We start from the raw sequence: 24,986 nt of genomic DNA on the forward strand, positions 1-24,986 counted from the left end.
AATTGCATACTTAATTTTTCTAAGGTAATTATTTTTTTACTAGAGGCCCAATGAACTAAGATTCATGCAAGAATGGGCCTTCTCCTGGCTGCCAGCACCACCTTTGCTCTGGCTGGAGCTACCTTTCCGCCTTCCCACACTGCCCAGAGGCCCGGAATGGCGAGGGTGGTGGGGAACGCTTGCGTCATATGGTGATGACACAAGCGTCCCACTTCCCGGCCACTCAGCGCCTGGGTATGAAAGTTAACCCACCATCTTTGTTGGGTTAATTTGCATACTCACTCTTGATTGGCTGGTGGGCATCGCAAAGGTATGGTCAGTTTGCATTTTTCTCTTTTATTAGTGTAGTTGCCTAGATAGGTAACTGGTTTTTGTTTCTCTGTCGGTTTTCCATTATACTTAAAACAACTGAATATACTTGGCTCCATTTTGTGATCTAAAAGCAGTTTCTTGAGACACATGATACTGAGGTCATGAGATTCATTGTGCTCAGTAGTGAACAGTTGTGTGCATGCGCATGTGTGTAAGTGTGGAGATTGGGTAGAAAAGCTTTAAAGGCTCCATGCTTGGGGTAAACCTGTTCATTTGTATCTTTCCGATCCTATGTGTTCTATTCCAATAGCATATCTTAGGGGTAGGCGAGGATTGGTCCATGGGCCATATAAGGCCTGTGGAATAATTTGGTCTGGCCCTGACAAGGCATTAGGTATGAGTTAATTAAATGTTTGACCAAATAAAGCAGGCTTATTTTTTGAGTTGATTTTGTATGGCCTGAGAATGATATTATAAATATCCAAATGGCTGTTGGCAGAAAAAAGGTTCCCCATCTCTGTCGTAGAGGAACACCTACCACAGATCAGCCTGGACATATTTGGGAAATGCCTGCATGTGCCATTGTGGGCTTTTGTGTATGTATTCAGGACGCCACGCCCCCGTTGTTTAAAACATGTGGTTGAGGGAGGAGATAGTTGGGTTGATAGCAGTAGAGAGAGAGCCGCACAGGACAGTCCTGTGTTGCAGGATCCCTACCGCATTGTCTAAGAGCAGTTGTTCTGTGTAATAGATGTAACACATATTTTTTCCAAATTAAATAGACTTTTGTTTTCAATGTCCAGGAGACTTGCTCTCAGCAAGTACCTTCTGGTGAATTCTTTGTGAAATGAACATCTCTCAGCATAATACCTGTGTTCATATGTGTTTGGTTTTATGTATAAATTTTTCTTAAAACATTACTAACTCTCTTTAATCTTCACTGTTTTTATGGATTTTTAAAATGAAATGTCTGACATTTTGTGCTTTGTGTGTTTCTTACAGGTTATGTTTCTTGGGGAGCTGGAAGAAATATTGGATGTGATTGAACCTTCACAATTTGTTAAAATTCAAGAACCTTTGTTTAAACAAATTGCCAAGTGTGTATCTAGCCCCCATTTTCAGGTTAGTACCAGGAGGGCATGAGCCAGAGCAGCCTCTGCAGCATGTATTATTTTGGTAAATTTTTATTTGTATTGAAAAAAATATAATGGACACCAGCTACCTGTTGTTACTTATTTGCTATTTTCTCACATGATAACAATAATTTTAACAATAAGCACCTTTATCTTGAGCACTGCATGCCAGTCACTGTGATGATGCTTTCTGCTCAGTATGACCAACCTGCAAGAAGGGCATTGTGATTTTTACAGACGTGAACGCTAAAGCTCAAAGTGGTAGAATGATTTGTCTCAAGTAAAGTAGCTGAATAAGAGGTGGACTGGTAGGCTTCCTATAGAGCAAGCATGGCATACTCTTGGCCCACAGCCATTTGCCTCATTTATTTGTCCTGTGTTAGCCTTTTAGTTTGACGTGCTTGCTATAGAGTATAAGAGAGAATGCTAAATAGAGCTTAAGAGAAAAAGAACACTAATATTTTACTCTGTCCTAGCTACTTTGCATACATCATTTCTAAACTTCAAATTATCTTATGAGGCTCCCCCAACCCCCATTTTCTAGATGAAAAAAATAAAAATGAGATTCAGAATGATTTGCTTAAGGTTCCAAGTTAATAGGGAGTAAAATCAATAGATATAGCTTCTTTTCTGAACCTTCCTGTGGCACAACTCTGCCTCCTTGTGGCCACTTGGGGAGAATACAGTGCAGGTGAACCTGGGCAGTCCTTTTCTCATTGGGGCCCTTGTTGCAGTGATGAGGAACCCACGCAGGAGGGAAGAGAGTGATCTGGGGTGAATATACATTAGGTTTCATCCTTCTGTATCTCACCAGAGGTCCGAATTACAGAGTAGAGAATTGACTCGATATATTGCCTGCTGATTTGAAGAGATTGTTTAGCTTATAGTTGGCAGCACAGAAGCACACTGTTAACAGTGGACTTGAGGGACTTCCCCTGCTCTGCCATTATCCTGCACAGTTAGAGACACTGCTGTTGTCTAAAGACATCACAAGTCAGTGAGTGATCTTGTGACAATCTTGTGATTGTACTCCCCACACACACTTACCATTATATGAACCATTACATTCGGTAATATACGTCTAGATAAGAAAAATTCAGGCTATTGTGTAGATGTTTTGCATATTACACATGGCTGTGGAGCTCAAACATCTGGATTGTTTACCTTATTTACTGTTTTCATGAGGATGTTTGGTATAATTAGGGCAAGGAGCAGGAACCTTTTAAAAAATACTTTTATTGATTTCAGAGAGGAAGGAAGATAGAAACATTAATGATGAGGCAGAGTCATTGATTGGTGTCTTCTGCACACCCTCTACTAGGGATTGAGCCCACAACCTGGGCATGTGCCCTGACCGGAATCAAACTATGACCTTCTAGTTCATAGGTTATGTTCAACCACTAAGCCACACTGGCTAGGCAGGAACCTTTTAAATTTTTTTTTTTTTTTTTTTTTTTAAGACATTGCTTTTTAGAGAAGAAGGGAGAGGGAGAGAGAAAGTGAAATATCAATATGACAGTGCAACATAGATCAGGTGCCTCCTACAAGCTCCCACTGGGGATCAAACCTATAATCCCCTGGTGTCTGCCCTTGACCAGGAATGGAACTGGCAACTTCCTGGTGCACAGGACAATACTCAACCAATTGAGCCACACCACACAGGCCAGGGCAAGGAGCAGGAGTCTTTTAAAATACGTGTCTCCAGGAAGGCTTAGTGATTCTCAGAAGCTCAGAAAGAAGATGAAGTGTCTCAGTCAGCTGGGGCTGGCTAACAAAATTCCACAGACTGGGTGGCTTATGAACAACAGAAATGATCACTCACAGTTATGGGGGCTGGAAGTCGGACATCAGGGTGCCGGCATGGTTAGGTAAGGGCTCTTTCCTGGGTCACGGGCTTCTTGTGTGCTCACATGGCAGAGGGGCTGCTTTGAAAGGCATTGATCCCCCATTCATGAAGGCTCCACTCTTATGATTTAAGTACTTTCCAAAGACCCCACCAACTAGTACCATCATCTTTCAGGGTTAGGATCTCAACACATGAGTTTTGAGGTGACACAAATATTTAGACTGTAGCAGGTTCCATACCAGACTGCGTAGCCTAAACAACAGAAGTCCATTTCTCAGTTCTGTAGGCGGGACAGTCTGGGACTAGAGTGCCAGTGTGACCTGCTTTTGTGAGTCTTGCTTTCTGTCTTGCAGGTGGCCACCTTGTCCCTTGTCCTCACATGGCCTCTCCATGGTGAGTGCATGTGGAAAGAGAGGCGGTATCTCTCTTCTTAGAAGGCCACCAAGCCTGTTCAGTTAGGGCCTTACCCTCGTGACCTCACCTCACCTTAATTACCTTCTATCTCCAAATACACTCACACTGCGGGTAGGGCTTCAACCTAGGAATTGCAGGGAGTGGGGAAATGACACAGTTCGATCCAAAGCAGAAAGAAAAAAGAATTTTAAATGATTCGATAGAACAAAAGAACTGAAAACAAAAGAAGTAAAGAGGTTCTTCTTTATTCACTTGTGTCCATTGCCTCATCCAACAAACATTTATCCAGTGCCTCAGACACATCGTGTGCTTCGTGGTGTTAGACACTCTGTCCATGTGGGTGCCTCTGCCTCCCTCCCGGGATTCCCTTCGGCCTGGAATGGCCTTTCCTTCTTTCATCCTCCAAAGCCCAGCTTAGGTGCCACCTCCCGTGTCATCATCCTGCCGCTCTTCTCCCCCCAACGTCATCAGGGTGGCTCTGTCTGCCTTCCCCCAGCACTTTATTTCTCTCTCTGATGGACATGTATCACAGTTTTCTTGGATAGGCTCGTAGGTCGATCCCTCCTTTCCCCACTGGCGTCTGGGATGACGGAGAAAAGAGTTTAAGAGCAGAGACTTTTGAGTCTGTCCCTTGCCAGCCATGTGACCTTGAGCATCAGTTTTCTGACTTGCAAAATAGAAATAATGGCACCTAATCAGTGTTGGTGGTGAGGATTAAATAATATGTATGTGAAACGCTTTGCACAGTGCCTTTGATGCATCTTGTACCATTTTATTAAATAAAATTAAAATTACATTTATTTTATATTTTTCATTTAATTTATCTTTATGGTTGAAAGTATTACAGATGTTCCCATTTCCCCCCATTGACCCCTCCACCCCACTGCTACCCTCCTAGGGCATCACCGCACTACTGTCTGTGTCCATGGGGTAGGCATATATGCATATAAAATTAAAATTAAGTTAAAATTTAATTTTTAAATGAAAACAAATTCTTAATCTGATGGAATGAAAGAAGCCCCTCTTTTCTCATATAACTACCCTTTATAGGGATTTTAGATTTTTTTTTTTTTTTTTAGAATTGGGCTTATATTGATTCTTATTATAGATGACTTTTTAGATTTTTTTTAGTTTGTTTTTGGAGGTGTTCTGTTGAATTCTTAGTCAGTTGATAGTGTGGTAGTCAGAAAAAAGGGATCTGAGATAGCAGGCAGTCATATATACATCTAGTACCCCCGAGTCCAGAAATGGAGCGACTTTCTCTTGGCTTATTTAGTCCAAAGCGAGGGTGACAGAAATGGAGTTTGGCACTATACTGGAGTTTTAGCTTTTACCATTTGCTAGTCATGTGACTTTGGCTAGGTTACCAGTCTCTCTGAACCTCAGTGTCCTCCTTTGTACAATGGGTACAACAGTAGCTACTCCGCAGGTGGTGGGTCCGATGGCACATTCCCCTGCAGTGCAGGCACAGTACCTGCCACAGGAGGTGCTTAGCAGAGGGGACTGCTCTGCAGGGAAGGGCAGGTGGTTTTCTCTGCAGCTACTGACTGTCAGCCACATGCCGTGTGGGTGAAAGAGGTGAGTCTGGACGGGGGTTAAAGAGGGGGAGGAAATTATGTGCATAGGGAAGAGAGGTGTCCGGAGCTTGGGAGCTATGCAGAAAAAATGTGGAATCAGATGAAGTGAACAGTATGAAAGGAGAATAGAAATAGGTAGGGAAACTTCTTTTTCTTCTCCAAATTGATGAACTACTTTGGAGATTTCTGAAAGACTTTATTTAACCCCACAAAAATGTAGAGCATGATTAATATTTAATTTTACATTTGGCTGAATGATATAAAAATAGTCTTAAAATACTTTAGTTTGGAGATTTATAATTTTATCTTTGTCTTTTTCTCTTTTAACATTTTCTTTTTCTTTTCTCAAAGGTGGCAGAAAGGGCGCTCTATTATTGGAATAATGAATACATCATGAGTTTGATAGAAGAAAACTCTAATGTCATCCTTCCCATCATGTTTTCCAGTCTGTATAGGATTTCAAAAGAACATTGGAATCCGTAGGTTTTCTATTCCCTCCCTCCCTCCCTCCCTCCCTCCCTCCCTCCCTCCCTCCCTCCCTCCCTCCCTTTCTTCCTTGCCTTTCTTTGCCCATCCTTCCCTCTCTTGCTCTCTTCCCTTGGTCCTCCCTCCCCCCTCCCTCCCTCCCTCTCTCCCTCTCTTTTGCTTGATAAAATGTCTTGAGAGCTTGCTGTGTGCCAGATGCTGTGCTTGTTGCTAAAGAGAGAGATGTGAAAAGATAGAGTCCCTACCTTTAACAAATTCACTGACTGGTTGGCAAGACCCACAAGTAAACAAATACTTTATGAAGCAGTGTTAGAAGTGTGTTCTGTTAACATAGCCTGTCTGTGAATGGAATAGATGTGGGATGCTCTGGGGCGAGAGGAGGGGCTTGAGGACATCGGTGCAGTGGTGAGGCGCCAATTGAATCTTAAAGGAATCTGGCAGGTGGATGGGATGGGGAAGCCCTTTCAGAGTGTGGGTCCATCTGCCACATAAAAAGGAACAAAAATGTAGAAAGCATCTTTCGAGTTCTGAGACCTGGGAGTTGGGGAGGGTTGAAGCACAGGCGTCTTGGGGAGGTTGCTGGAAGACAGGTTAGAAAGGGGAGTGGGGCCCCCATGAGCCTTCACCACGTGGATGCTCAGGAAACACTAAAGAGTTGTAAAGTGATGTGGTCTGAATTGATTGGCACTTTAGCAATAGCCATTAAAAAACCCACACGCAATTCAGTCATTATATATGTTCTGTAGGGAAGAAAAGTTTACAGTCTTCAAAGAGAACTTTAATATCTAGGCCTGTGAAAGTTCTGTACTTGAATGGCTTTACATATTTCTCTGGGAATACAAAGAAAAGTTAATGTGGCATTAAAAACCATCAGGTAGAATTCAGAATATTAGTAATTAGTTTGGCTTTAAAAGTTTTGCGCACAACTGTAAAATAATACAGTTTTCATTTTTTCAAATTCACAAAATTTTATTAACAAAACGGGTAAAAATGAACTGATAGACAATGAAGTCTCCTTATGCAGATAGTCTCTGGAGAATCTAGAGAGTGGCTTTAGCAAGAGTGTTTAACCACACAGTACACTGTTTCTGGCCCTTCTCCATCGCTGCCCGGAGCATCTGGGGAGGTCATTCCTGTCAGCAGGAGGGAGAGTATGTTTTCCTTTCACTAATGGCACAGGGAAGAAGCACACAGCTTCTTATAAGCATTTTGGAAACATCAAACCCATGGTTTACTTAACACCTGGCCTGACTTTTCCCAGTGCCCTTTTCAGAGGCATTGGAGCACAGTGCAGAAGGGGAGCACTGTTGTATAGTTTGGCAAAGGGCAGTGCTAGATATTTAGATCTGGTCTGAAGCTGTCGGGCCCATCATGGGATGGTCTTCGTGTTGCCCAGGAGCGTATTCTTCCTTGCTGAGTATGGAGTACCGTTTTGGCTGTTTAGCTGCATAGTGTCCCACCGCTCATCGCAGCCATCACCAGCTTGCCTGCTACCTTACCAGCAATGTATTGGGTCAGCAAGGGGGTCAAGCTGGTGTGAGTGGACTGATGCAAATCACAACTAGAAACATAACTCATATCAAACTTCCCAACTTATATGGGTTTAATATCATATCTACGGATATGAATAATATAAATTACTATTTCCAGCTTTTGAGTTTGATGAATTCTGTATATTATCACTTTAAAAATAAAATTCTATGCAAATTCAGGCCTCTAAGTTGCTTTATTTTTATGCTTGCTCTTTCATTAAATGAAGTTAACAGTTGCCCACAGGCAAGTTTATTCTGGTTACCAATAATTAGAAGGGAAAAATTAGATTTTTCTTTTTTTAATCCTGCCAACCCCTCAAAAAGATGTCTTGCTTTGAACAGTAAAGACAGTAACTCTCGGTTTGGAAATGAACTATATGTCATTTTTAGTTGTTCCACCTAAAAGGGATGGAGATAGTGTGTAATATGTGGAGCTCATTCAAGGTTTTGTGCTTTCTTTCTCTCCATCCCATTATGTACGACTAACAGGTCCCTCTTCTCTGCTTCCTAGGGCTATCGTGGCATTAGTCTACAATGTATTGAAGGCGTTTATGGAAATGAACAGCACCATGTTTGACGAGCTGACAGCCACATACAAGTCAGATCGCCAGCGGTAACTTTTTAAAGCTTTTTTGTTAGCTGTGTCCAAAACTACTGAGTTCTTTCCTTGCTCTTTGCTGATGTGGCCTAATTGCACTGAAATCCTAGCCACACAGTTTTATTTATTTATTTATCTTTTCATTTCTGCATGCTCATTAGTTGTGTCTTTATTAGTGCCCTTGGGCAACAAAGTGTTGTTTTGAAAAAGGCTGCTTTCTTCCTTCTCTTCTGTAGTGTTTCTCTTCTACCTCAGGGTTAAGAGCTTGGCACAGAGCTGGCATTCAGGCCCACATAAGGGAACAATCAGGTAGTTTGCCAGCTGGATCCACTCCTGTCCTGAACTTACTTGAACGACAATTGGGCTGATCTTGTACTTCACTCCAGCATCAGGATGCATGAGGCACCATTTTGTTTAGCTCTTTGGCTCAGAATTTATTTTCTATTATAGACCACAACAGATTTATTGTAGTGAAAAGAACAGGGAGGTGAAGAGTCTGGTGTTTTATAAATATTGAAATGCTTAAGACCAAAAGGGGGCAAAGAACAGGTGTACTCTTTATAATAAATGCTATGGCTGAATAAAGCCTTTTTTGATTTTATTTATGTGATTCTTCAGTTTTGTTATTTCTTGTTCAATATGTCCAACTTTCCAAAAGATGATGTCTTAGGCCATTTGGGCTGCTGTAACAAAATACCTCATATGGGTGTTGTATAGGCAGCTTGTAAACAACAGGAATTAATTGCTCACAGTTCTGGAGGCTGGAAGTCCGAGAGCATGCCAACAGCATGGCTGGATGAGGGCCTCTTTCTGGTTCATAGCTGGCACCTCCTCATTGTGTCCTCATTTGGAGGAAGGGGGCAAGGGATTTCTGTGGTATTGCTCACTAGAGCACTAATCCCATTCATGAGGGGACCATCCTCATGACCCATATCATTATCTTTGGGGATTAGGATTTCAGTATATGAATTGGGGTGGGGGGCACGAATGTTCAGGCCCTGGCATCACTGGACTTGGAGACATTGAAGGAAGTCTAGAGAGTTTGTTAGTAGTGGGACCTTTTTTTTTTTTTGCTCTGATCATACAGAAGCAAATGCCACTCTGTATATTATAAAATTGGACCTTAGAGGATCCCAAAGATGTGTGTGTGAGTGTTCAGGGCCTTGTGGAATCTCCTGAGCAAAACTCTCTGTGGTTCCCTTGCTTTGCTTTGCCTGAGTTTGAATGTGTTACTTGCATTTTACTGACAAAGAGAGCAATGAGGGGAAAGGTTTGGTGGCAGAAGACAAAGCACCATCACACTCATTTAAAAACAATTACGGCAAGTGTTTACCTGTAGACAGAAGAAGTTGAGATTTTTAATAAAATAATGTAAATATTAATTATGGGATATGTTGGATCATACTTGTAATTAAAAGAACTTTTAATTATATTTACAGCTTTTGCAAATCACAGAATTTATAATAACTTTTCTTGTCCCCAACTTAAAATGTCCTTGGTTAATTCTTACCTTTTTAAAAAATTTGTCTAATTTAAATAATTATTTAAATAAAGGAAGTAAAGTACACATTCATGCTATGATATACCATTAAAACGTATGTTGTACATAATATTCCCCCCCCCCCTTTTTTTTTTAAGCAACTATTAGCTTATTATCCCAGTTGAATAAGGATTAAAATGTAGAATCCCATTAACAGTATTAAAGACTTTATTTCTAAAACTAGAGGCCCAGTGCACAGATTAGTGCACTGGTGGGGTCTCGGCCTGGCCTGTGGGGATCTAGCCGAAACCGGCTCTCCAACATCCCCCAAGGGATCCTGGATTGCGAGAGGGCACAGGCCAGGCTGAGGGACCCCACCTGTGCAAGAATCCATGCATCAGGCCTCTAGTATGCATATAAGATCTTTGGTTAATCTATTCTCACCCTCCCTCTCACATCAGTCTGTCCCATGTTTCCATGCCTGTTCATTGAGCGTCTGCCCCCTGGTGGTCAGTGCATGTCATAGTGAATGGTCAAATGGTCAAACAGTCAGTTGCTTAGAGTTTTATATATATAGATATAGATATTGAAATTGATTGAAGTAAATTCATATTTATTGAACTTCAGTAATCTGTTTATTGATCACTTAATATTTAAACCAGACAAACTCTTTAAAAAGATAAGAATTAACCAAGGGTATCTGGAATAGACACTGTGAAGTTGATTCTGATAATCTGATACATTAAAGTAACTTATAGCAAATGGACTTTCTTATTGAGAGAAGGATTATTATTATTATTATTTTTTTAAACGTATTTCGTTTATCACGTCATTAAGACTTGGACAGAAAGTAATAGGCTATTTATTTATTTATTTAAAATATATATTTATTGATTTTGTACAGAGAGGAATGGAGAGAGATAGAGAGTTAGAAACATCGATGAGAGAGAGTCATCGATCAGCTGCCTCTTGCACACCCCCTACTGGGGATATGCCCGCAACCAAGGTACATGCCCTTGACTGGAATCGAACCCGGGACTCTTCAGTCCCCAAGCCGACGCTCTATCCATTGAGCCAAACCGGTCTCGGCAAGAAGGATTATTTTTAAGCAAGGGTAATGTTTTGTCCAATGAACAGTAGAAGGTTAAACGGAATAGATGGAGACATTGGTTTCTCCATAGATATAGATTAGGAAAAGAGAATAAAGATATTTATTTGGTCCTATTAGAGAAGAACTGAATGAAGGATTTCACTTCTAGATGGCAAGACACTAGTAATTGTTTCAGTTCAGATAAAATTTTAAGTATTGCAAGTCTGAAATAGTGTATGGAATAAATAACACTGTTAGATACACATGCCAACATTAGTGCTATGTAAAATTGAAATTGGGAGAGAATTTGACAGTATCCTAGCTGACAACATGGTTATGTTTTTAAAACTTCCTCCTACAGGTAGAGAGAAAAGTGGGAACTGTTTAGAATTTTTGAAGATAAAGTTATCAGAATAAAAGATTTATGATAGCTCAGCACAAAGTTCCCCTGGAAGAAAAGCCCCACAGGACAGATGGCACCGAATGCCATAAAGCTTTGAGCAAAGATATGAATGAAACTCTTCAGTAATAAGATGAATGTTTTTATGATGTCTGTTCTTAAACTGTGAATTAGGGCAGTATGAACCTTATGTATATTTAAAATGTTTTTTAGTTGAATAAAGATACTAAGGCCTTGTCTATCAATTTCTTCTCCCTCTTCCTCCAAATTAAAGGTGATATTTTTTGAAACCAGCAGGATCTACAGAATTGATTTAAATGTACTCAAATCAGTATTCCCTGACAACATTTATTTAGATTTAATATTATTCTTAAAATATACTGAGAAACCAAAAAAGATAATTTACCAAACAGCTTGCTTTTACAGTTAAGAATCTGGAATTCATAATGTAATTAAAGGATTATTTAATCTTGTCCTATACATATAAATTTTCAGGGTCAAAATTACCCTACAGGTAATTGTTTGAAAATTATGCCCTCTGAAATTCATTTTAGGATAACAGATACATATAAATGATTCTCATTTTTGTTTCTCAGTAACTTTGAAGTTAATATGCTTTATTAAGTATAAAGGAGTATTAAAGTAAAACCACCCTAGCTGGTTCTGACTCAGTGGTTAATGCATTGGCCCGAAGACTGAAGGGTTGTGGGTTCTATGCTGGTTGGGGCACATGTGGGGGGCAACCAATTGAAGTGTCTCTCACATCGATGTTTCTCTTTCTCTGTCTCTCCCCCTCCCTTCCATTTTCTAAAAATCAATGGGAAAAATATCCTCGGGTGAGGATTAACAACAATTAAAGTTGTCATCTTCTAAGGAACTTGTCATGTTCATTAATACTACTTTGTGTCTAAATAAGTGTAAAAAAAGAAGGAAAAAAAAGAGCAGGAGAGTGAAAAACTAAGAAGAAGAAACACCCATAAACTTAATGCCAAGCTTTTCAAAGACCTTTTAAAACATACATGGGAAAAAGAATGTTCAAGGGTCAGTTATTGATGAGTAATGTCTTTAAACCTCCCCAGGTGTTTACTTTATATCTTGTTTCTTCCCCAGTGAGAAAAAGAAAGAAAAGGAGCGTGAGGAATTATGGAAAAAACTGGAGGATCTGGAGTTGAAGAGAGGTCTTAGACGTGATGGGATAATTCCAACTTAACAAAGACAATGGCAGCAACATTACCAACCTGTGGAGTCACACATTTTATGTAGTAGAAGATGGAGCAACAGTTTTCTGTATTGTGCAACTTTACAGTAGATTTCACATTTGTTTCATTATTACAACAGCACTGTATATACCTGTCTCTAAGTAAAGGAAAAAAAAAAAAAAATAAGGACTTCAATCCAAAGTTTGGACAGTAGATGGACTTCTCAGAACCTTGCAAACATAATCATTGTTCTAAACCCTTAAAAAAAAAAAAAAAAAGCAGTTTTCAGAGACCTGTTAATGAAATTGCTGTTAAAATTCCATTGTCGGGGTTCCTTATTTATCATTAGCAGAGAGTATGAAACAATTCTCAAATGTGAACAATCTTAAATTTAGCTTGTCTTTCTGCTAAGCTGTTAAATGTATTTATAGGAAAGGAAGAAGAAAAAAAAAGACTGTCATTTCCGTATAGGTTTGTATTACACCCTCTTCTGGATAACTTGACTGTAACTTAACATCCTTTCCTTTTGCACATCTTCGTGAGTTGAATGTCCACGCGGAATGGGGCCGTGAGGTCTGAAGGTCCCAGGTGAAAGTTTTGCTTACTGGAGTGCACATCTTTCCAGTAGCCAGGTAGTCCTGGTACTCCTTTAGGTTTAAAATTTGGAGTAAAAGAGAAGAGGTGATAAACATAGTAGGGAAGGGAATTTTGGATTCATGAAGGAGTTTATGGTGAATCCAAATCAATGTCTTGAATCCTTTGAAAACAGGCACTGGGACATCATAGGCTTCAGTACCTGAGCAGTATTAATTGCGTACATCATTGAACACACATACCAGAGATGTTTTAGAAATGTCAGAAAACATCCTTTGGACCATTTTGAAATCAGAAAGACAGACACTAAACAGTACAACCATGAAATTGATCGCCAGGATTGCGGATCTAATTGGAAATAGAGTTGAGCAAACAGCTTGGACTGTTTGGAGTTGTTGCCTTACTTTTTAATATGTATTTATAAAGTATTCCAGCAAAAGAGGACGTAGCCTCTGGGGAAAAACATGTTTCCGTGTTTTTTGTAGATTCTCCTTCTATATCTCATCACAGCGCCAGCCCTGTTTTTAGCCAGAAAGGATTCAGGATAAACATTATTATGCATTCTGAATTGGATGCGTATTCCTAACTACTGTATTTGTTACCAAAAGTGGTTCTACAGATGCTACTGACAAAAATCTGGAAATTCCTAATGTCCTGAGTATTAATAATAAAGTTTAAAAATGCTTTTATATCAAAGGTGCATTGTGACCAAATTGTTTAAGAAAAAACAAAAACAAACAAAACAAAATCTAGGGCTGTATTATAGCTATATTTTATTGGCTCTCTGCTTTGTATTTAAAAGAGGACTCTTAACATCTTGGAGAGAGAAAAATACTGATAAAACTGTGTACAGTATGTACTTACCTATTGTGGTTGCATTTTTCTGTACTGAAAGATATGTGTTTGGGGCATATTTCCAGGTTTCATTTGCTTGTTATGGACATAGCAGCAGTGAGTTAACCATCACTTTGGCAGTCTTCATGGCATAGAGCTGTTTCTGTTCATGTGTTGAATTGTCATAGCAGCAAACATGAACATATGAACTGTTGCTCTTGGTAGAAATATAATATCAATATGGGCTTGTATATTTTCTTCCTTCCATTTAAATATAAAGTAGAATATGCAGTTATCTTGTTTCCAAGAAAAAGAAAAAAAAGAGGTGGCTGACCTTTCTCCCTTATTACGTGTTTCAGGATTACCAGGTCACAGTGCGTGTGTAAAAGTCAGCTAATTATGAATACCGTCTCTCAACAACTTTGCAAAACAAATGAAACTTGGCATTGAGAATTCTGAGAAAGAACCAGCAGTAAAATAGTCATATGCAACACCAAACATAACATGGTTTCATGGAATTCATAGGTTTTCTTTTTAAAAAAGAACATTCATGGGAATTCGATGTAAAATTGGCAGAGGCTGCCAAAGATGAAACGACTTCCTTTAAAGTGCTGAAGCAAAGGTGCAAGTTCAACAGCTAAAGATAAAAAATAAATTTATAACAAATCCTCTTCGATTTTAGCTCGTTAGTTTTGACTCTACATTACATTTAGTTTTGACAGTCTAAACTTTTGTTTGCCATTAATTCATCTTTTAGGATAATGGACATTAAAATCCCAGGTTTATGAAATATCTCTGCACATTAGAATGAAATGCAGTAATTTGAAATGAGAAAGACGAGGCTCCTATTTTGCACCTTACCCTGTCCTCAGAGTTAAGGTGAGAACTACACAGTTATCCTTGATGTCAATTTATGTGTTGATTATTCCAAACTGAGGAGAATAAAGCCAGATTTTAGACATACTCAAAGAAGCAATTATAAATAATGTCTAAAATTCATAGGGCAACTTCTGAGAAGAAATACTGTCTTTTCTTTTTAATTGAAAGTGACAATGTGACACTTGTCATGTTGTGTCCGGTGACACAGAGTAACTGAGGTTGTCTGACTGTTGCACCATGTGACATATTTAAGGACATACTTGCTGCATTTGCAGCAGCCCTCTCTGTCCTTTCCCACATTTCTCCTGTTGCTGCGACTTGAGCTCATTGTGACAAATGCATCTTTGTGTTACATTTGTTTGCTTCATAATTTCCAGAATTATATATAAATCTATTTTTAAAATAGCAAATATTGTAGTTAGTGAGTGATGATCACTCCAAACTTATCCCTACCATATTGGTTTCAGGGGTAGGATTAAGAGTGTCTTTGGAAGAAAAAACCCTGTGGTTTAGAGTGATGCTGAGGCCTTAGGTTGTGGGCCTAGAAAACCCATGTGAGTGAACTGTCCCCTCTCATCCTTTGAATTGAGCATGCATTCCTTTTCTCATTGTGCAAGTGGCCCTGTTGTTTTCCTTCAGTGTTGAGTTTTTGTCCTTTTAAATTTTATTCTATTTTGCTCTCCCTAACATCTGACTGTTTTTTAATAAAATAAAATAAAAAATAAAAAAGTGAGAAATAATACCCTGATGCCGCTGGATACTCACAAGCAGGGTTATGCTCCTTCATCTTGGGCTCGCTTGCCTAAGGAAGGGTTTAAATTATTTTGTACCTCCTCCTATGCGTGGGACAGTCCAGGGTGCAGAGCCAGGAACTGCTTGTAATTGCACCTGCTATACTAAAATGTATAGCCCTAGGCTCAATCACACTATGGGAAAAAAAAAAAAAGTATATTTAGAGCTTTAAAAGCTTTTTTATTTTTTTGTGGGGATGGGGAGGGTGGGAAAGGGAAAATGTATGGATGTTATTGGCATTCTTAAGTGTTCAGAGTTATGTTCTTCTCCCTCCCCTCCCCACACACACTTTAATCAAATGCACCCACCTGGTCCAGGAAATGAAAAGAATCTCTCTTGATGCTATTACCAATGTTATCACCAAGTGACAGTCACCTACAGCAAAAAGGTGGCACCAGACATGATCGATGTTTAATTTGCACATCAATATTTTTATTTTTATATTCTGGCTCAGCTGCTTTCTCTGAGTGGAGTTAAGGAATGAGCCACAAAGGATTTTTGTAGTAGGTATATTGGCAATGCATTTTATATTTCTCAGTATTTAATTTTGAAAATCGAAAAGGATTGTGCATCTTGAGAGAAAGTTGAGCAAATTTCGAACCAGTGGAATGTTCACTTGTGCTGCTTCTTATGCACGACAGCAGCAGTATCTCTTGGAAATAAACATCCCATATTACGATGTCTATGAATATAGGTTTCCTTTTCTTCTCTTTCTCCCTCCCTCCCCCTCCTCTCTCCTTTTTCTCCCCCCCCCCCTTTTTTTTTTTAAAGAAATCACTTATTGTAAATAAGTTGTAATCCAAACCTCATGTATCAGTGAGGAACTTTCAAATATAAATATTACCAATACATTTTCTGGTTGTTGTCTGATTTTTGATTGAGGGATATAAGAATGACATGCCCATTGCTTTTGGTTTGAGGATTTCACTTTAGCTCCATAAACTTTTTGGTGTTTTAGTATTTCATTGTTTTAGCAGGAGAGGGCAGCAAAAGTTCATTTTTCCTGTTAGAAATGCTGTGGTTCATGATTGATTTTAAGTGTGTGTGTGTGTGTGTGTGTGTGTGTGTGTGTGTGTGTGTATGAACATCTGTTTGTGGGCAGAGGTAAAAATGAAACATTTTTAAGATGAAAAGTTGCATATGAAAATGATGAACTGGTTCAACCAGATGGCCAAGACTTCTTATCCACATCAAAGTTAAAATCCACAAAACAATCTTCCAGCTCGGGCTCAAATGTGCTGCTTTTCAAACACAACAAAAGGCAAGTGGAGTCTTAAACACTTGGAACCTAAAATGTCTTTCTTTGAAAATGATTTCCTTTCTTCAAAGTGGTAACGGAAGCAAAAATGAAGGTGCTCCCAAAGAGAATGTAAATCCCCCGTTGGGCGGCCGTGTGAGAGCTTCTGTGCTGTGGGTGCCTCCGAATAAAGAAGCGTGAAGAGTTCCCAGGCGCCTGGCTGTGTGTTTGTTCTGACCTCTGGCCCCGAGAACCACATAAATAATAGCTTTGACCAACTTGCCTGTGAAACAGTGGGGTTGGTTTGCTCACACTTTCATCTAGAGAAAATCAGGAGCGGTATAACAAACTGCTCCAAAACTTAGTGGCAGAACCCAAGTTATTGTTTGTTCACCAGTGTGCCGTTTGGCCAGAACTTGGTAAGCTCATCTAGTCTCTGTTCCTTGAGCATCAACTTAAGTTTAGTGGAGTTGGAGAATTCAACTTCCAACACGGCTCACTCACACGGCTGGCATGTGGTGCTGGCTGCTGGTTTGGGGTTCAGTCAGATGCCTTGGTTCATGACGTACTAATGGGGCTCCTTCACAGAATGACCACTGGTTTCTAAGAAAAATTGTTCTAAGAGCCCGGCCAGTGTGGTTCAGTGGTTGAGCATTGGCCTGTGAATCAGGAGGTCCTAGTTCCATTCCTGGTCAGGGCACATGCCCGGGTTGCGGGCTTGATCCCCGCCTTGTGTGCGTGGGTGGCATACAGGCAACAGCCAATCGATGATTCTCATCATTGATGTTTCTAACCCTTCCTCTCTGAAATCAATAATATATATTAGAGGCCCAGTGTGTGAAATTCTTGCACTCAGGAGAAGGTGGGGGGGGGGGGGGCGGGGGAGGGCATCAGCCTGGCCTGTGTCCTCTCGCAGGCCGGGAACTCTCAGGAGATGTCTGACTGATGGCTTAATCCTGCTCCCCTCAGGGAGCCATCAGCTGGACATCCTTAGTGCTGCCAGAGGTGGGAGAGCTCCTGCCACCACTGCTGCACTCGCCAGCCTTGAGCCCGGCTTCTGGCTGAGCAGCGCTCTCCCTGTGGGATTGGCTAATACTGGCTCTCTGACATCCCCTGAGGGATCCTGTATTGTGAGAGGGTTCAGGCCAGGCGGAGGGGCCCCACAGGTGCACAGTCGGAGCGGGGGAGACACAGGAGGTTGGTCAGCCAGGGAGGGACCATGGGAAGGCTCCAGGGGGTGTCTGGCCCATCCCTCTCAGTCCCAATTGGCTGGACCCCAGCAGCAAGCTAACGTACCGGTTGGAGCATCTGCTGGTCAACTGTCTTCCTCTAATGGTCAGTGCATGTCATAGTGAGTTGAGTGGCCTGAGCGTATGATTAGCATATTATGCTTTGATTGGTTGAACGTCTGACTGACCTGACATTTAGCATAATAGGCTTTTATTATATAGGATATATACACTGAGTGGCCAGATTATTATGACTTCCTGACATTTGTAGGCAAATTAGCCGTACAATGCATCATAGTGGATATGGAAGCCAAAGGCCTGTTCAAACACCTTTGCTGTCTGCAGTTACCAAGATAAAACGTCTCCAATTCACACAGGAACACAGGATTGGACAGTTGAGTATTGGAAAAAAGTCATGGGGTCCAATGAATCACGTTTCCAGTTGCATTATGCAGATGGCAGAGTAAGAATTTGGTGGAAACAGCATGAAAGCATGCATCCCACATGCATGAGTACAACCCTTCAAACTGGTGGGGGCAGTGTTATGGTTTGGGGAATGTCTTCCTGACATGATTTGGGCCCTTTAATTCATGTGGAACAATGTCTGAACAGCACATCATACCTAAGTATTGTTGCTAATCAAGTTCATCCTATCATATTGCTATCCCAATGGCGATGGCTTCTTCCAACAAGACAATGTGCCATGCCACAGTGCTCGTATTGTGCAGGAGTGGTTTCAAGAGCATGAGAGAGGCTTTACCTTGTGTAGGTGGCCCCACAATCACTAGATCTCAATCCAATTGAGCGTTTGTAGGTCGAAGTTAAAAGAGCCATCTGGCAGCTGGTTCCACAACTATCAAATCTCACAGAACCGAAGTTCTCCTGGAAGGTCTCCCAGTCTAATTAGCATATTACTCTTTTATTAGTATAGATAGAGGCCTGTTGCATGGTTGGGGGTTAACTGGTTTCCCCTGACGCATGTCCCAGATCAGGGTGGGTTTCCCGCTGGGGTGCCTGGCCAGCCTGGGTGAGGGGCTGACAGCTGTTTGCAGCCTGGCAACGGACCCTGGTGACCCAAGCTCCCAGCCCCTCTTTTTCTTTTCTTTTCTTTTTTTTTTTTTTTCAGCGCCTCCTTGAGTGGAGGCCAGGGTCGGCTGGAAGCAAGTATCTAGGATTTATTTATCTTCTATAATTGAAACTTTGTAGCTTTGAGCAGAGGCTAGGGCTGGCCAGGGCGGGCAGGAAGCTTGGCTTCCTCCATTGCTGGGGGCAACCCAAGCCTTCTGCTCACTCCATTCTGTGGCTGCTGCCATCTTGGTTGTGTTAATTTGCATACTCGCTTTGATTGGCTGGTGGGCATAGCAGAGGTATGGTAAATTTTACATGTTTCTCTTAGGATAATGGAGGCAAAGTAAATATACAGTTCAATTCCTATTTCTGAGATTAAAAAATATATATATATTTCATTGATTTTTGCAGAGAGGAAAGGAGAAGAATAGAGAGTTAGAAACATCAGTGAGAGAGAAATATTGATCACCTGCCTCCTGCACACCCCATTCTGAGGATGTGCCTGCAACCAAGGTACATGTCTTTGACCGGAATCAAACCTGGGACTCTTCAGTCCACAGATAAACACTTTATCCACTGAGCTAAATCAGTTAGGGCCCGAGATTTTTTTATAATATGTGTCCAGGGGATTTCTAGTAGATCAAGTTCACTTTAGATTTTTTTTTTAAACAGACTAAACTATGGAATAGCAATGGGAATTAAAATCTGATTTATTAATGACATGTTCACTGTATAATTTATTCTTGAAAAGGCAGAGTATAGAAAACAAGCTTGATAGCTCTCCAACCTGAAAGTCCACTACAAGACTTGTATTCATTGATTGATCAGACCAGTGCCATTGATTGGCTCTGTTCATATTCTTGCCTGTTCTATGATGCTCAGATTTTCTGTCTTTTTAGTCATTTAATTTAGTTTACTTCTTTTAAAAATATAGTCTGAATTGACCAATTTGGAGTCAATCTTGGTGGATGCTACATTCTAGGAGGCCTGGAACCAGGATGGATATCAGCATGGCCCGCTTCACCCTCGCTAAAGCTCTTCAGGTAAGATGTGTCTGGCCAGGATCCCAAGGTGCAGGCCATGGACTTGGAAAGCAGAAGCCCATGGGATCACTATTTGTCAGCTGTGTGACTTTGCGAAAGGTTCTTGATCTCAGCCTCAGTGTCATTAGTAAAATACAGGTAACAATGGTAGTGTATAGTATTATATTACATTTAGTAATATAATAAAAATGGTAGTGTATAGTATTATATTACATATATATATGGCAATTAACACAAAGCCTGGCACATGGTAACCTGCAATTAATATCATTACCTGTGATAAATGCTTATTTTATTAGTTGTAATTTACAGAGGTGGCTTAAATATAAATGAATAATTATAATAACTAACCCTTAGCAAATATTATATGCCTTGTATGTCTTAAGTAGTTTCCTTTAGCCATTAAGTTTTCACAACAATGCTGGGGTAGAAGTGCTCCTCTCTAAGACAACTGAGGTTCTACAAAACATTGAATCCAGATTCTGACTCCAGTTTGCTCTGAACAGTAATCACTACACAGTAGGATGACTGCTTCTGAGTACACACATCAAATTTAAGAATATATATATATATATTTTATTGATTTTTTACAGAGAGGAAGAGAGAGGGATAGAGAGAAACATTGATGAGAGAATCATCGATCAGCTGCCTCCTGAACACCCCCTACTGGGGATGTGCCTGCAACCAAGGTACATGCCCTTGACTGGAATCAAACCTGGGACCTTTCAGTCCGCAGACTGATGCTCTATCCACCGAGCCAAACCAGTTTCGGCCACACATCAAATTTTATTCCCCACAACTTAGAAGGCTTAAATTTACTCCCTTCTTGCAAGTAAGAACTTTATTTCATTCGCCCTTGCATTTCCATTCACAAATCTATCCATTCTAGGAGTCCCCCCAAACCTCTGCATCACACTCTTCAAGTCCTTTATCCCAATCTCATCCCACTTTAACTTTACACACACACACCAAGTACTGGTGATTATGTGGATAAACAAATCTTTGTGTGCTGTTAATAGGAATGTAAAATGGTAAAACCACCATGGAAGACATTATGGCAGTTCCTCAAAAAATAAAAATAGAATTACCATATGATCCAGCAATTCCAGTTCTGGATATAAACCCAAAAGAAGTGAAAGCAGGATCCCAAAGAGATTTGTACACCCATGCTGATAGCATCATTATGCACAATGGCTAAAACATGGAGTGTCCCATGTATGTAGTCAATGAATGGATAAGCAAACATATAGACACAATTGAATATTATTCAACCTCAAAAAAGAATGAAATTCTGAAATATGCTATGCTGTGGATGAACCTGAAGGACATTATGGTAAGTAAAATAAGCCAGTCACAAAAAGACAAATACTGTATAATTCCACTTATAAGAGATACATAACAGTAGTTTCTCCTCCTTTGTTGGGATGTTCTATATTTTTATTCATTGTATGTTTTTCTTAACATCACTAATCATAATTAAAATAGTTGTCATGAAACTATTATTTGCAACATTGAGGTTATCTAAAAAATCTGCCCATTTAAATGGCATTTTTCTTGAGAATTTGTTACATTTTTCCTGTATTTCATATGTTGAGTAAATTTGGATTTTTGTTCTGCATTTTGTTGTGTCTCCTTAGTCTCTCCCAATCTGCGATATTCCTTGGTGTTTCCTTTCAGGGGTCTTCAAACTATGGCCCGCGGGCCACATGCGGCCCGCAGAGGAGTCTGATCCGGCCCGCCAGGTTTTTTGGGCAGTGAGAGCAGCCGAGGTGTTACAGTAGGAATTAGTAGTTCATATAGTCCGGCCCTCCAGCTCTCTGAGGGACTGTGATCTGGCCCCCACTTTAAAAAGTTTGAGGACCCCTGCATGAGGAGTACTGGCCAGTTACTTTTTGGAATGCCCCTCAGTTTGGGTTTTCTGGTGATTAGGTTGAAGCTGGGCGTTATTTGGAAGAATGCTTCAGAGATGATGCCCTTAGTGCGTGATCTCGGGCACATGAGATCACTGTGTATGACTGGGCTGCAGAGAATATTGACAGAGTCATGTTAACACAATGTCTGATGATGGATTTAATTTAAAATGGCGCTATAGCTACATTAGGAGGGTGGGACCGAGAGGCAGAGGTCACACAAAATGAGCCAAAGCTTTACTAGATAATGTCTGTGGAGTTGCTAAGTCAAGGAATAGCAATATAAGCAATTGGGAATGTGGCAGCAGCTACTAACAGCTCAAGGAGATAAAATTAGCTAAAAGTAGTCAAAAAGGAAGAGAAGAGAGTGATCATGCAAAGAAAGAGTAACTCCCATTTACCAGAGTCTCGATGCCTGAGAAGCAGACAAAATAAAAGTATGCATTCCTTTTTCCGGTGTAGCAGACTGAACCTGCTGGTGTAAGAGGGGCTTCCATTGAGTCCAAAATGATTGCAACATAGAGGGATGAAGCAGGCTCAGGTCAAGCATTAGGAAGTAACATGTCAAGCTAATACCTGACTTGCCCCCACCATCCTACTTCTAGTGCATAACTATTTTCTTGAGCTTTTGAGAATGCAAGGCGTCAGAACTTGACCTGTGACCAGATGAGCATAAAGCTGGCATAGGTAGCTTTCAGGTTGCTTACCTGAGGAAATGAGAACATCAGGTGGCGTTAATGAGTTAGGCGTTCACAGGCGATTTCACTGACACAAAAAGGATATTATCGCCATTCCCGTTGCACCCCGGGTGTCTCAGACCATAGCAAATTCACAGAATGAGCCATCTGAAGCGCCAGTGGTTCTGACTGAACAAATCGAGCTCATAGAACCTCAAAGGCAGGCCAGTTTCCTTGTTAGAACCCAAATAGCGCTGTTCCCTTAGAAAGCCCACTGCTGGCTGCAGGAGGTCCACGGAGCCAGGAAGGGGCCAGCTGGAGGGGCCTGATAGGAGGCAGTCAGGAAGGGGGAAGGAGTTTCTGAGGCCCAAGGCTGACCACGGTGGGGTGGGTGGAGTCCTATCCTCTTTCATGTAATTTGATGAGAAATTATTAGAGAGAAACCACTGAACGTAAAACACTGCATGACCTGGCAGCTCAGTTACAGCAGTGGGGGAGAGAATGGAGATGCTAGGATGATGCTTTGAAAAGCTCATCCATGTTGGAGCTTCACTTTCATTAGGAAATTGCACGGAGCCTTCTCTTTTTACTGTTTATTGAAGTAAATATCCTTGCGGGAGCGTGCACAAGTCATACATGAGCAGTGCACTGAGTTTTTACTGATTGCTTTTCCAAGATGGAAACAAGAAGCCAAAGTGAGCTGTGGAAGACAGGCTGGGAGAGACAGTATTCTGCTCTGCTGCCACCGAGTGACAGTGGCACGATTCTCCTGTGTGCACCGGACGGCACCTCCCCGGGGTTGTCTCAGCTGCTGAAGGGCCGTCAGGGCTGCCGGAGGCATGGCCCCTGTGGGAATGCTCACAGTGACTTTCTGCCAACTTCACGGCTGCACCCAGAAAGACGTGGGAAGGCAGTGAGAGTCTTCAGGTTCCGGGCTGTAAAAGAAATAGGACTATGAGCAAGTAAGGGAATAAATACAAAGATGCTGCAGTGATTTTTTCCCCCCCAGGAAACTCAGATTTTGTTTCCATCCCATGACTCATCACTGATGCAGAGAAGCAAAAACAAATGAACAACCCCCCCACCCCAAAACAACAACACACAAACAAAAACCAAACAAACAACAACAAAAACCCCCACACAAAACCTAAAGGAAAGGAGTGGACTTCTCTGACTATAAGCTGGTGTTACTCCCCTCCCTAAAGTCTTTGGATGACAACTTGATACACTAGGAATAAAAACTAGACTTCAAGCCATGATCTACCCCCCTCCTTTGCTCACTGATCCTAACTCTACTGGCTGCCATCCTGTTCATTGGCCATGCCTCAGGCCTCTGCCTTGCTGTGCCTGTGGGGATTCGTCTCTCTGCTGAGTGAGTAGAGTAAATTTCCTTGAAGCCAAGCCACTAGGTTTAGATTCTGGGAAATATTGACACCAAGGAGCACGGACACACTGGGTGAGCGTGCCTTAAAAGGCTATTGAGGATGAAACGTTGGTGATGGGTTGTGCTTTGTGGTCTCCGTCCCATCTGAGAGCAGGCTGTTGGGCCCCTGCCCACAAGTTTCCTCTAGCAATCCGGCCTCAGAGCGGCATGAGTAGCTCCTCTGACAGTGGTCCTCTGGGGTGGCAGCCAGGGTACTCGAGCGTTCTGACACATGATAAAAAAGCTTCAGGCTAGCAAGCCCTCCTAGGAACTGTGTTCTGTCCCAACAAGCCAACTTGGCAGTGGTATTCCTTGATCTGTGTCCACTTCTGGGGATATACCCTGAAGGGGAGCCTTGCGATCACCCTGGGGGCCTCCCACAGCTCACAAGAGCTGCTTGGCATTCATGCTTGGTCCCTACTAATCTGGAATGTTTCTCTGTAGCACATATCAGAGCGACAGATCTGTAGACATTTGAGTGCCCTAGGGACCATGCCTGTCTAACGTGGTATGCATCACAGGAGCTTTATTCCGCACGATCTCAGGAGTGCCAGAGGTATGTCCTTATATCTTAGTGTCCTTACATCTCGGTGGACCAAGTGAGCCGTTCTACTGCATGGGAAAAAGCTGCTGCATATGCAGCATCCATTCCTACAGCTGTTCCATTTCATCTAGGTCACTATGCTTTTCAGTTCTAGCCAGGATCATCCTGTTCTCCACTCTCATGTAAATACATTCTCCTTCCTTCCTTCCTTCCTTCCTTCCTTCCTTCCTTCCTTCCTTCCTTCCTTCCTTCCTTCCTTCCTTCCTTTCTTCCTTCCTTCCTTCCTTCCTTCCTTCCTTCCTTCCTTCCTTCCTTCCTCCCTCCCTCCCTCCCTCCCTCCCTCCCTCCCTCCCTCCCTCCCTTCTTTTCTTTTCTTTTCTTTTCTTTTCTTTTCTTTTCTTTTCTTTTCTTTTCTTTTCTTTTCTTTTCTTTTCTTTCTTCTTTTATTGATTTCAGAGAGAGGAAGGGGAAGAGAGAGCGAGAGAGAGAGAAAGAGAGGGAAACATCAATGATCAGAGAGAATCATTAATTGGCTGCATCATGCATGTCCCACACTGGGGATGGAGCCCACAACCTGGGCATGTGTCCTAATTGGGAATAGAACTGTGACCTCTTGGTTCATAGGTCAACACTCAACCACTTAGCCACCCTGGCCAGGCCCTGTTTCTTTTTTTTAAAAGACTCACTTT

The 24,986-nt window shown here is 41.4% G+C and overlaps 1 protein-coding gene across 2 annotated transcripts in view; it reads left to right on the forward strand.

Annotated features, from left to right (window-relative positions):
* Nucleotides 1-16,017, forward strand: part of PPP2R5E (protein phosphatase 2 regulatory subunit B'epsilon) — a 139,230-nt gene extending 123,213 nt beyond the window's left edge. For both annotated transcript variants that reach the window (XM_084866826.1, XM_084866827.1), the window contains exons 11-14: nucleotides 1,315-1,434; nucleotides 5,634-5,761; nucleotides 7,812-7,913; nucleotides 11,979-16,017. In XM_084866826.1, coding sequence (XP_084722952.1) covers nucleotides 1,315-1,434; nucleotides 5,634-5,761; nucleotides 7,812-7,913; nucleotides 11,979-12,078 — 450 coding nt within the window. In that variant the 3' untranslated portion in view covers nucleotides 12,079-16,017. The remainder of the gene's footprint in view (nucleotides 1-1,314; nucleotides 1,435-5,633; nucleotides 5,762-7,811; nucleotides 7,914-11,978) is intronic.
* Nucleotides 16,018-24,986: the final 8,969 nt, after the last annotated feature.

Source organism: Pipistrellus hanaki, assembly GCF_964339955.1.
Source record: "Pipistrellus hanaki genome assembly, chromosome: 1".
Taxonomy (NCBI): domain Eukaryota; kingdom Metazoa; phylum Chordata; class Mammalia; order Chiroptera; family Vespertilionidae; genus Pipistrellus; species Pipistrellus hanaki.